The sequence below is a fragment of the Ailuropoda melanoleuca genome, chromosome 12 (assembly GCF_002007445.2).
Source record: "Ailuropoda melanoleuca isolate Jingjing chromosome 12, ASM200744v2, whole genome shotgun sequence".
NCBI classification, from domain to species: Eukaryota; Metazoa; Chordata; class Mammalia; order Carnivora; family Ursidae; genus Ailuropoda; species Ailuropoda melanoleuca.
The window spans coordinates 5,784,097-5,795,574 of NC_048229.1; the positions used below are offsets into that span (position 1 = coordinate 5,784,097).

At 48.6% G+C, this 11,478-nt stretch overlaps 2 protein-coding genes across 6 annotated transcripts in view; one reads left to right on the plus strand and one right to left on the minus strand.

The window, feature by feature from the left end:
* The window catches only part of RILPL1 (Rab interacting lysosomal protein like 1), a 42,113-nt gene extending 35,453 nt beyond the window's left edge, over positions 1-6,660 (plus strand). Inside the window, exons 7-8 of one of the 4 annotated variants that reach the window (XM_019800873.2) lie at positions 3,617-3,654; positions 5,788-6,660. In XM_019800873.2, coding sequence (XP_019656432.2) covers positions 3,617-3,654; positions 5,788-6,080 — 331 coding nt within the window. In that variant the 3' untranslated portion in view covers positions 6,081-6,660. Of the gene's footprint in view, positions 1-3,030; positions 3,119-3,392; positions 3,427-3,616; positions 3,655-5,787 lie in introns of those variants that run through there. The other 3 variants (XM_019800884.2, XM_002913098.4, XM_034639324.1) reach the window with 3 other exon arrangements.
* A 2,815-nt stretch (positions 6,661-9,475) lies between these two features.
* SNRNP35 (small nuclear ribonucleoprotein U11/U12 subunit 35) overlaps positions 9,476-11,478 on the minus strand; it is a 6,572-nt gene continuing 4,569 nt past the window's right edge. For both annotated transcript variants that reach the window (XM_002913097.4, XM_011226460.3), the window contains one exon: positions 9,476-10,340. In XM_002913097.4, the coding sequence (XP_002913143.2) occupies positions 9,597-10,337 (741 nt within the window). In that variant the 5' untranslated portion in view covers positions 10,338-10,340 and the 3' untranslated portion in view covers positions 9,476-9,596. The remainder of the gene's footprint in view (positions 10,341-11,478) is intronic.

An 11,478-nucleotide genomic window follows, 5' to 3' on the forward strand; every position in this document is an offset into this window, starting at 1 on the left:
ATCCCAAACTGGGTAAAATCCAGAGGAAAGTTATCAGAATTAGCCAACAATCTTCTTCTTCCCACTGGTTTTTCTACCTACACCTGAAGAAGCTGTGGTGTTGAATCCTGTTTTCCAGATTGTTCCACAAAGGATCCTGGGCCCTTCTCCCCTTTAGTGTGGCCTCTGTCTGCTCAGCAGGACCTGGGGCTCGGAGTCTGGCAGGAGAAGCAGCTGGAATTGGGGAGCCAGCAAGAGAGAAACAGACAGAGAGGGAGAGAGATCAGAATGCCCCATCCAGAGGGTGCAGGTGGCCAGTCCCGTGGCCACTCTGGCCTTCTAGGGGATGACTGGAAGATCAGGCTGGCACAAAAGGCTTTTGACCAGCCCAGGCAGGACACTGGGTGCCTTTGTCCACCTCGGCTGCTGACTGGGAGCTGCATCAGTGCGGCCCAGGAGCCCAGAGCCAGGGGCAGGGACAAATCTCCCCCGGCACCTGGGGCAGGGAATGGCGGTTCTCAAGACCGTTCCATGCCTACCTCCCTTTCCATCCCTCACAGATCTGGCACCTCTTGGGGTTCACTTGTCCCTTCACCCTTGCTTTTGTGGAATATTAGTCACACGGCCTCTCTAGTATAGGTCACGGCTGCTTTCCGGCTCAGCTTCGTGCCCTTGACCAGGTTCCTCCATCCGCCAAGTGAGCAGTAGCTACCATGGAGGTTTGAAGGGCCTTTATCGGCTCACGCCACCTGAACTAAGATATCTTCTACCCTGTCAGAGACTCAGAGCTAGGACGATTAGCCCCATTTCTCAGATGTGTCACGGGCCAGGAGAAGCCCATTGACTTCCTTCGGATCGGACCATTGAGAAAGGTCAAAGTTGGGATTTCAACCCATGCCTTCTGCCTCCCGCGCCCCCCATTTCTTCAACCCATGCCAAGTCACCAGCTGCGGGCGGACTGCCCAGTTCCCTTATCTCTCGAGTGCACCACGAGCCAGGGACGTCAGCGTCTGCGTTTCTGGGCTGAACTGGTGAAGAGAACCAGAGACTCCTGTTGCCAGTCAAAACTATACCCAGAAGACAGTCCAAGGATAGCTTGTGACCAAGCAGCTGCTGGCCGGAGAGTCCAGGTTGGCACCGCCTGGGAAGGTCATGAGGGAGCACAGAGTGACCCCAGCGTTATCCCCAGTGGCCACCAGGCACCAGCGCCCCCTTTGTGTGGTCTGCATCTCTCGGTCACAGCCCCGCAGACTCACACACAGCGGCCTTCTGCAGAGCCTGGCGGAGGGGCTGAGCCAGGAAGCAGGCAGCGGGGACACGGGGACGGCCAAAGAAGCTATGGAGCAGAACAGCTGGTCACACACGCCGGCAAGGTTGGCCTTCAGAGTAGGCGGCCCCCAAAGCATCAAACAGTTGTGGCAACAGTGCATTCTGTCCCTGTCCTCCTACCCATCGCCCTCCTCGCGTCAGCCCAGAAATAGCTTCTTCACAGCCGCCCGTTGCACTGCCTGAAATGCCATTGTCGCAACTTCATTTGGATCGAGTCTTCTAGAAATCATCAGTGGGGAGGGAGTAAGTAAAACCAGCTACACCATATCCAGGACATAAACGTTTGACCGAAACAAGCCAGCTTTTTTTCGAGGAAGGGGCTGTCCCTCTGGAGGAAGTGGTTCCTGCCAGGAGGTACCTGGAATAGGGAAGGAAGGTGGCCGTGCGTCCAGGGACACATACAGTTACTTGGCCAGAACCCTCCAGGTGCGCCAAGGCCCCTGGGCACCCATCTGACCCTGACGGGACCCCAATGAAGGCAGGCAAACATGTCACCCTGGGTCTGGGGCCATCTTGCACGATGATTGTGTCTTTGGGGGTTCCTGCTAGGCTGAGAGGTGTCCTGGCAGAGCTCGGTGTAGAACTGTGTGGCTTGGAGCCCCTGACAGCCTGGCCTTGGGGGAGTGGGCATTTGATAAAATGTATCCCCTTTTCTTGTCACCATGAGAAGATACCCATGTGGGCTCTGCCAAGATGCCAACTCCCAGCTACTCCGTGAAGTATATCAGAGGTAAATCCAAACACAGATAATCCCCAACCTCATCTGAGATAGTCATTCCTATCTTTTCCCAGCCAGAATCTAAAAAAACAAAACAAAACAAAGTTGTTCAAAATCAGCTCTGGTGGCTTGAGTGGAGTCCCTTCATTTTCCTTGCCAAGACAAGGGACTGATGCGTAGTCACTGTCAGCTCTGACTTGACGCAGGGGGTGGCTAATGCAGGCTCTCTGCCTCAGGTCTCCTGCCCGGCCCCCCCCAGGCCACCTCATCTTCTCTCCTGGATGCCCCCTGGCTGCCTTCTTGGGGGCGCAGAGCCTGCAGTGCATGGCAGTTAGGGGAGTTGTGCTGGAAAACACCCGAGGGTGTCGCCACTAACCCACGGCAGCTCTGATTCCTTCCTTCCCAGCCCCAGGCCTGCTTTTCAGCCCCAGGGGCCGCCCTATCTTCCCTCGGTGCTGTGTGAGTTTGCTGGGGCTGCCGCAGTCAAGTCCCATGAGCTGGGAGCCTTCTGCAGCCGAAACGTTTGTCTCGCGCCTCCGGAGGCGAGGAGCCCAGGATCCAGGTGTTGGCAGGGGTGCGGTTCCTCGTGAGGGCTGAGAGAACATTTTGTGCCTCTCCTAGCTTCAGTGGCTTGCCGGAGATCTCTGGCCTTTGCCGGCACGTAAGAAGCATCGCCTGGACCCCGGCCTTCATCTTCACCATGTAGCAGTCCTCCTGTGGGCGTGCCTGTGTTCAGATTGCCCCCTTTTAAAAAGATCTGCTCTTCTTCAGTATAACTTTATCTTAACGTGTTACCTCTACAAGGATCCTATCTCCAAATAGTTACTTTCTGAGCTACTGGGGGTTAGGACTTCGCCATGAGTTTTGGGGCGGGGGAATACACATTTCCACCCATGACATCTACCATAAGCAAACCCTTCAGCTGGTCTCTGTGTGCCATGTGTTTATTTTTCATGCCTCCCTGTTTTTATCTTCTCTGTGTCTATCTGTACTTCTCTAACCAGGATCTTTACAGCCATAATGCCCATGGTAGCAGCTGGCCTGATAATAGATGACCCCACGCTGCAGCCTGTCCGAAGACTTGTTTCCCTTGTAGGCACTGGGTTTTGGTGGGTTCGTTTTGAGCTGTGCCTTTGGAATGTGTGCTGCGGCTCTGCTGAGGCTGGCCCGCCTTCCTCGGCCACTTTAGCTGCATGGCCATCACCTGCGTGTTCCCATTTGAAGTGGGTGTCAAGTGTGATTTCGAACATGCCCTCGTGAGTCTTGACCTACACGAGTGAGGCCGTGGAATTCTCGGCTGTGTCACCGATAATTCTTTTTGTCTTTTTCTGTTTCCATTCTAAATACCACCTTGTCTATGATCCAGTAAAGAAGGTCCTAAGTGACGGGTCAGTAATCAACGCCCACTGTGACCCCCCCCCCCCCGCCCCCCGAGTGACACTAACGCTGTGTTTTCGACCTTCACGCCCTGGCTTTCTAAACCGCTTTGTTTTGCCAAGCCATTGTCAGAAAGCCATTTGGTTGTCTTTAAAAAAGGAAGAGCGGAGGAAGGGACCAATGCTTTGTTTCTCTCTGTGTCCCCCTGGACAGGGAGTGGCACGTGGCTTTCCCGCTTGAGTCAGGTAGAGGTGAGATGTAACAGTGATGTGTTGCTGCTGTATTTTTGGCCAGCTCACTGCCCTGATTACACCATGGAAAGAGCTCACAAATAACACGGTATGAACATCGCGCTTTCATTCGTCAGTACACATATCTGTTGTAGAGAAAAGAAACTTCAGCCGGTACAGAGAATTTGTCCAGATACACTCGGCTTGCCCCAGCTTTCAATGAAAGACCACTTTATTCCTGGTAGGAGGTGATCATAGGGTCCAGTAACCACAGAATAGTAAAATCATTTTCACCCAGATGTGATTAAAGCTGAACTCCACAGGCCATGGCACTTAAAAAAAAAAAAGCTAATAGGGGAACAGAACTAAAAATAGTTGATCTGAAGCTTTAGTCTCTCAGTAGTGCATTCCTATTCCTTCCTGCCCCCGGGGAAACATAGCTGTTATCTCTCTTACCAAGTTCAGAGACCAAAATTCAGAAGTAGCGGATTCGGTGAGAATAGAATAAATCTCATTAGGAACTAGGAGTATCAAAGGACAGTGGGCAGTTTAGGAAAGGTTTTTGGGAGAAATTCAAGGTGGGCCACCTCAGGCTTACTGGCCAGGGTCCTGGTCTTTGTGGAGGTGGAGCCAAAGCAGACCTTGTTTTAAATGGGCCAGTTTTGGGGCGCCTGGGTGGCTCAGTCAGTTAAATGTCCAGCTCTTGATTTCAGCTCAGCTTTGCTCTCAGGGTTGTGAGACTGAGCCCCACGTCGGGTTCCAGGCCAGCGTGGGGCCTGCTTAAGATTTTCTTATCTCCCTCTCCCCCTCTCTCTCTCTCTCTCTAAAAAAATAAATGGGCCAGTTTAGGGGTGCCTGGCTGGCTTAGTCCATGGAGCATGTGATTCTTTTTTTTTAAGAGCGAGAGAGAGCGCGTGTGCAAGGGGTTGGGGGACAGAGGGAGAGGGAGAGAGAATCTCTCAAAACCCTGAGATCATGACCTGAGCCGAATCAAGAATCGGACACTTAACTGACTGAGCCACCCAGGCACCCTGAGCATGTGACTGTTAAGCTCAGGGTTGTGAGTTCAAGCCTCACATTGGGTGTGGAGCCTACTTAAAGTAAAATTTAAAAAAAAATTTTTTTTTTTTAACGGGCCAGTTTATAACCTTTTTGCCTGTGATTTCTGCCTTCATCTTTGAGGCATCGGATGATTTACTTTGATCAATGATCAGTTGTCACAGCTGCTTTTGGTTTCGGGTTGTTTTGGGTTTTTTTGTTTTGTTTTGTTTTGTTTTTTTTAGAGAGAGAGCACGTGGGGCAGGGGTGGGGGCCAGTCAGAGGGAAAGGGAGAGACAGAATCTTAAGCAGGCTGTATGCCTAGCGGAGTCTGACACAGGGTTTGATCTCATGATACTGAGATCATGACCTGAGCCACCCAGTGCCCCAGGAATCACAGCTGTTTTAAAAAGCCCTCTTGGTCTACATTAGCTCCTACCATGTAGCAAGTTAGAGTGCTAACTTGTAAAGGCTTTCACCCTTAGATCAATTTTTGACACTGTAAATTGTCTTCCCCAATTTCATTCGCATACAACATTCAGAGTGTTTATCCAATGACAGAACCATGTGTACTATTACTTATTTTTCAATTGTCTCATTTTTCTGAAATACCTACTTTCAACTCCTCTCTAGCAATAATATCCATGAAATCTGGGCTTTGATGTGCTGCGTATGTACTTTCTGATTCACGTTACGTAAGAAATTAAAAACATTCGTCTCTTTATATCAGAATCATCTTAAACTCGATGTGGCTTTGTTATTATCTTCTCTGCATCATTAGGGTAAGGAAGGTTTCTAGAAGGTTTCTAGTGGTTTTTTATTTCCACTGGTAAGGGGAAGAGACTGTCAGCAGTGCTTAAGAGAGGAGATGCATCACACATCACCTATGTGCATGCCCCGTTCACACCGTGTCACCTCCCAGGTTCGGTGACAATGATGTGCAGAATCCCCCTGCTGCTTTCTCAAATAACTCTGACCCACGCCCCCACTTTTTCTTTCACACCTTGAGTTGATTTGCTTCCTTCCACATTTGCTGCTGTATGTCCTGGCATGGCAAAACCTCTACAGTGCACAGCAAAGGGCCGGGTCTCATTTCTTTCTTTCTCTTCCAAAAAGGTTTAGCTTCTTCTCCCGAGACAAGAAGCGTCTGGCCAACACGCAGAGGAACATGCACATCCAGGAGTCCTTTGGCCAGTGGGCCAACTCCCACCGTGATGACGGTTACACGGAGCAAGGACAGGAAGCCCTGCAGCACCTGTGACCACAGCCCCCCCCCCGCCCTCGGACCGGAACTGTCCCCCGCCAGCACCTGCAGCGGAACCTGGCAGCCCCAGGTGTCACGACCTTGCACACCTCTGGGTTCAGATGCACCCTCAGAACTGATCCCTCAAACAGACTGTGTGCTTTGAGGAAGCACATTGAAAAACTGATGCCAAACTCTAAAGACATGTTTATTTATACCCAGGGCTATCACCGTTTATAATAGATGACCGATCCCTTAGGATATATATTTAATAATACCATGAGCGGAGGCCAGACTTTTGCATTAACTTCAGTAACACAAGCTTCTTTAAGCCAAATACATCACATGCCACTATAATTGGTGTTTGACTTGCTTTGTATGAAATTCTATGTGTAGAGGTTTTATTAACACATTTGTCATACTTAAATGGGAGGCAGCAAAGCGGTAGATTTTCATTAGAAATCGTCATGGTGGTAATATATAGGATGCATCCGTTAGATGAGCAGGGCCTCGAAGTCACCAGACAAACCGGCCCCACTTAGATGCGAAACAACAGAAAACATGGACGACAGTCCTCCCGCCCAGAAACTGGAGACAACTTTGCAAGAGCCAGTGGTTCTCTTTTGCACCTTGTTACTGATATTGCCTAGAGCATGTAGCGAGTGCCTTGGAATCAGCTGTGAGTTATGCAGTACTAACCAAACAAAGTTGCTAAGGATGAGACATTACAACCTTTCTCATTTGTATTTTTTTCCCTTCTTTCTTCCTTTTAGCCTTCCATATATCAAACACTTAGTCCCCTATAAAGAAGACAGGTGTACCGAGCGGATTGGGAATGGGGTGGGGGAGCCTAGGGGATCCAGGATTGGGGGGCGGNAGGTTTGGGGGGAGGGGGGTAGGTTCGCCAGTGCGAGGGCGGTGGGTGAAGAGATTGCTTGGGGACCGCATGTCAGGCTGACTCATGGGACTGTGGTGGCAGACAGAGAGCCAGAAGCCTGCATCTGGTGAGCTGGGGTTTTGCCCAAATAGCACTGTCTTTCTCTCTACCCACAGAGGACTCAGGGCACAGACTGGGTGCTGACAGATTGAGAGAGGTAGCATTTGCTAACAGAATGCTCAAGTGCATCTGACGGGTCCACCATCTACACATTGCTAAGAAACCATCACACTGGTTTACGGAGTTGACGGGGGCTCCGTTTCCAGACTGCTGACAATAATGATCAGACAGGATAATGCTGCTTCTGCACAGCGGTTCTCAAACCTGACTGCCCACGAGAATTCTCAGTTGATTCTCAGTATAAAAGCAGGTGTATGAAGGAACCCCCCTGACCCCACCCCTGGCCACCTTTAGTTGCCCTTTCCCCAGGAGTGACAGGTGTGGCCAGTTTTTTGAGCATCTTTCTTGAAAAAGCATATAAATATACATGCAGTTATGTAACAAAATATATTTTTCCTTTTTTTTTTACATAAACGGCAGCATACTATGTATGTGCTATTCTGTACCTTTCTTTTCTTAGAATACCCTGAAGACGACTCCACCTCAGCACATAAGATATGGGTCTCAGTGTCCCCCAAGGACATGTGGCAATGTCTGGAGACGTTTTTGGTGTTTTGGTTGTCACAACTGCTACTGTCATCCAGTGGGTAGGCTGCTCGACATCCTGCCACGCTCAGGACAGCCCCACAACAATGACTCTTCCACAGCAGATGTAATAGTGTAAGACTGAGGACCCCTGGTCTCCCATGTAGATGCGTAATTAATTCATGTTTGTCCGTAACCCCCATGATGGACAGGGAGCTTCCTTCCAATCTTTTACTGCCTAAAACAGCACTGCACACTTTTGCACACATATGTCAGTCTGCAGAATAAGCTACAAGAATTACTTGCTAGGCGATAGGGTGTATGCCTTTGTCATGTGGCTACTGCTAAGGTCCCTGCTGTGGGGCTCTACCAATTGTTTTGTTTTGTTTAGTTACCAGGGCCCATACAAGATGAAGCCTGAATGTCAAGGATGGGGTCTGAGTGTGCACATGTACTTAACCCATCCATGTTCTGGAACCCAGGGTTGATAACTGCTGGCTTGGACGGTGTAAACACCGTGACTGGATTTCTTTCTTTTGATGCTGTCTCACCACACATGCTTCCTTGATGTGGAATGCTCCTTTAGCTGAAGTACCTACCAACTCTAGCCCATAACATGCTTCCCGTGACGTAACAGGGAGCACTTTGTGAAACCTGAGTGAAATCAGAATGGTGTTCCTGCACAGCTGTTTTTTGAGACATGGGAGACAGTAAAATTCTGCACTGGAAATTTACAAAGGAAAGAGTCTATTTTTCTAAAACTGTTCTAACAGCTAATAGCAGTTTTAAGATAGAGCAGGTTCCCTACGTAACAAAGAGATTCATATTCTGAATGCAAAAACCTAGTTGTGAATGTGTTGAGTCTTGATACTAAGTCATTTACTTTGCATGAAACATCTTGAATTTTAAGAACCTGAGCTTTCAAAGATACAGCCATTGATAAAACAAAAATGCTAAGTGTCACCTTTGTGAAAATCCTGTGAAGAGCATGGTACTTTTCAAAGCCCTCAGAAACTAAGGTCAACATATCCAGCCCCCAAACAAATGGGAGGAGGCCGGATGTCCAAGAGAAGACAAATCCATCTATCAGAACCAGACCGAAGGCTGTCATTGATTTCTCTTCATTTCCACGCTCACTTCTTTGGAGCGCCACAAACCAGAGCCCCAGAGGCCTGCAACTTTGGTTCTTCATTTTAAATGCCAGCCTCCCTGCCAAAAACAGGGAAGAAGAAAAGGCAGCATTTGGCTCAAGAACGGAGTTACATTTGTTCAAGAATAGCTGGTTGCTGACCCAGACCACTGTTCACACTGGNTGCTTCTTCCTCTCCCACTCCCCCTGCTTGTGTTCCCTCTCTCGCTGGCTGTCTCTATCTCTGTCAAATAAATAAATAAAATCTTTAAAAAAAATAAAATAAAATAAATGCCAGCCTTNAAATGCCAGCCTCCCTGCCAAAAACAGGGAAGAAGAAAAGGCAGCATTTGGCTCAAGAACGGAGTTACATTTGTTCAAGAATAGCTGGTTGCTGACCCAGACCACTGTTCACACTGGCTTTGCTATGAAGGACATTCTCCCTGAATTCACTTTTCTATCCCATTTTTATTTCAGTTCAACAAGCCTTTACACTATAAAGATGGAAAAGATAACAAATTACTCTGACCAGATTTCGGTTCCCAGGAGTCTGAGAGCAATGCAAATGATTTTTGGTCATCACCTCTTTTTGCAAGTCCCCAAAATGGTCAATTCCAGCAGATAGGAGAAAATCAAGATTGCAAAAACAAATTCTCTACTGCCAAATTAAAAGAGAATTCTCTACTGCCACATGCCTTCCTGTATAGATACCAGTGAGGACAAAACTGTTTCTAAAGTTTATTAAATAATGGGTCCTTGGAACAACAAGATGAAGAGAAATTTCATAATATCAGCATGCTCAGCTTAAACCTCGGTTCCAGATGGGAAGGAAAACTTACTCCAGACCCCATCACCATCAGCAAGTTTTATTCAAGCATTGGACATACACACTATATAAAAACAACACAAATCTCTCTGTGCTTCTATTCATGCTATGTCTTCGTCTGGGTTCTGGTGGTGGTGGTGAGCCTCTATTTACTTCGGTCCCTCTTCTCCTTCCCCTTGGCTCTGTCATCTCTGAAGTCCCTCTCTCTCTCCCAGTCACTTTCCGGCCACACCCTGGCTGGCTCTCTGTCCTGCCATCTCTTCTCCCGGCCACGGTCGTAGTCTCGGTCCCTTGTCCGAGAGTCCCAATGTCTTTCTCGAGACCGAGATCGCTCCCGCTTTTCCCTTTTTCCCTCTCTGTATTGGTCGTTTTTAACAATTGGCAAATTAATGGGTTTTCGAAAAGGCCGATCACGGCCCCCAAATCTTAGTTGCCCGGATTCCTTTTTCCCCCCAAGACCTCCTCCAAGTCGCCGAGGGATCCACCCTTTGAGGGTCCTTTCCAGTTCGTAGTCGACAAATATCTCATGCTGGTCAATAACCAAGCCGTCTGCATCCCGGTAAGCTTTGATCAGAGAACGCTCCTCTTTGTACTCAATGAAGGCATAGCCCTTTGAAAAGCCCGTGACCAAGTCCCTCACCAGCCTAAGCCGCCGGATGTCCCCATAGCGGGAAAATACTTCCTTTAACTTCTCCTCTTTGGTCTGCAAGTTTAGTCTTGCCACAAACAGGGTGAGGAGGGGGTCTCCCGTGACGCCTTTGTTGGGGGTGTACCGTGCCAACATTGCCCTCCAGACGGCGCGATCGTGTGGGTCTTCATCAGTGCCATCAATGCTGCCAGCTTTAAGCGGGTCATACTCCTTGGCAATGGGCATCCAATCGTTCATGTTCTAGGAAGGATCACAGGAAGCTTTTATGTAGCACCTACTGTACGCTACTCATTTAATCCTTACAACAACCCCGTGAAGTAGATACTGTTATTCCACTCCTTCAGAAGGGAAGGAAGCAGGACCAAGAACCTGAAGCCTTCCAGTTACAAAGTGGGTGGAACAGTATCAAAGCCAGACAGTGGGGCTCCAAGATGTTGTCACACGCTGCTCCACCCTCCAATCCAGGAAGAAGCAAAGGGCAATGTACTTGAGTTTGATCCATCTATGTATGATCCAATTTAGTCACATCAGGACACTTACCAACTACATTATAATGTGGCAAAGTGGATCAAAATCCAGGCTCGCCTTTCAGGCTAAAATGGTTACAGGAAAACCAGCCTGGAAACTGCTATGAAAAATGGTGTTTTTGCGGCGCCTGGGTGGCCCAGTCGGCTGAGCGTCTGCCTTTGGCTCGGGTCATGATCCCACGGTCCTGGAATGGAGCCCTGCATCGGGCTCCCTGTTCAGCAGGGAGCTTGCTTCTCCCTCTCTCTCTGCCCCTCCCCGCCTTGTGCGTACATGCACACTTTCTCCCCTCTCAAATAACTAAATAAAAAGAAAAAGGGTATTTTTAAAAACTCTTTACTACCAAGAATTTCAAACATGTACCCACGTAGAGAATGGCATAACCCTCCACAAACTCATCACCAGACTCTGACCAACACGTGGCCAGTCTTGTTTCATCTGTGCCCCACTCACATCCCCACTCCTAGATTACTCTGAAGGAAATTCTAGATATTATATGCGCATCTGTAAATGTCTTGATATGTGTCATTAAAAGATAAGGAAGGCAAGAACTTTTTTAAAACACAAAACTAAAGGGAAAATGGTGCTTTTGATGTAGTATTTTGCAATAGGCAGCAAAGCTAAAACCACAATGACCCAGCCGAACAGGCTCTTTGGTTCAAAGAGAATATGGGATTTCTTTCCAATCCCCTGGCTGATAATCTGTTCTTGCCTTAAGGCATGGGAATTGATTGCAATGGTAATTTTAGCCCCGCAAGCATACTGCAATTGTTATTCCTTCTGATACAGGATAATTTTTTTTTTTAAAGCGGGTGATAACAAACTGAGGGCTTCAGAGGGGAGGGGGGTGGGG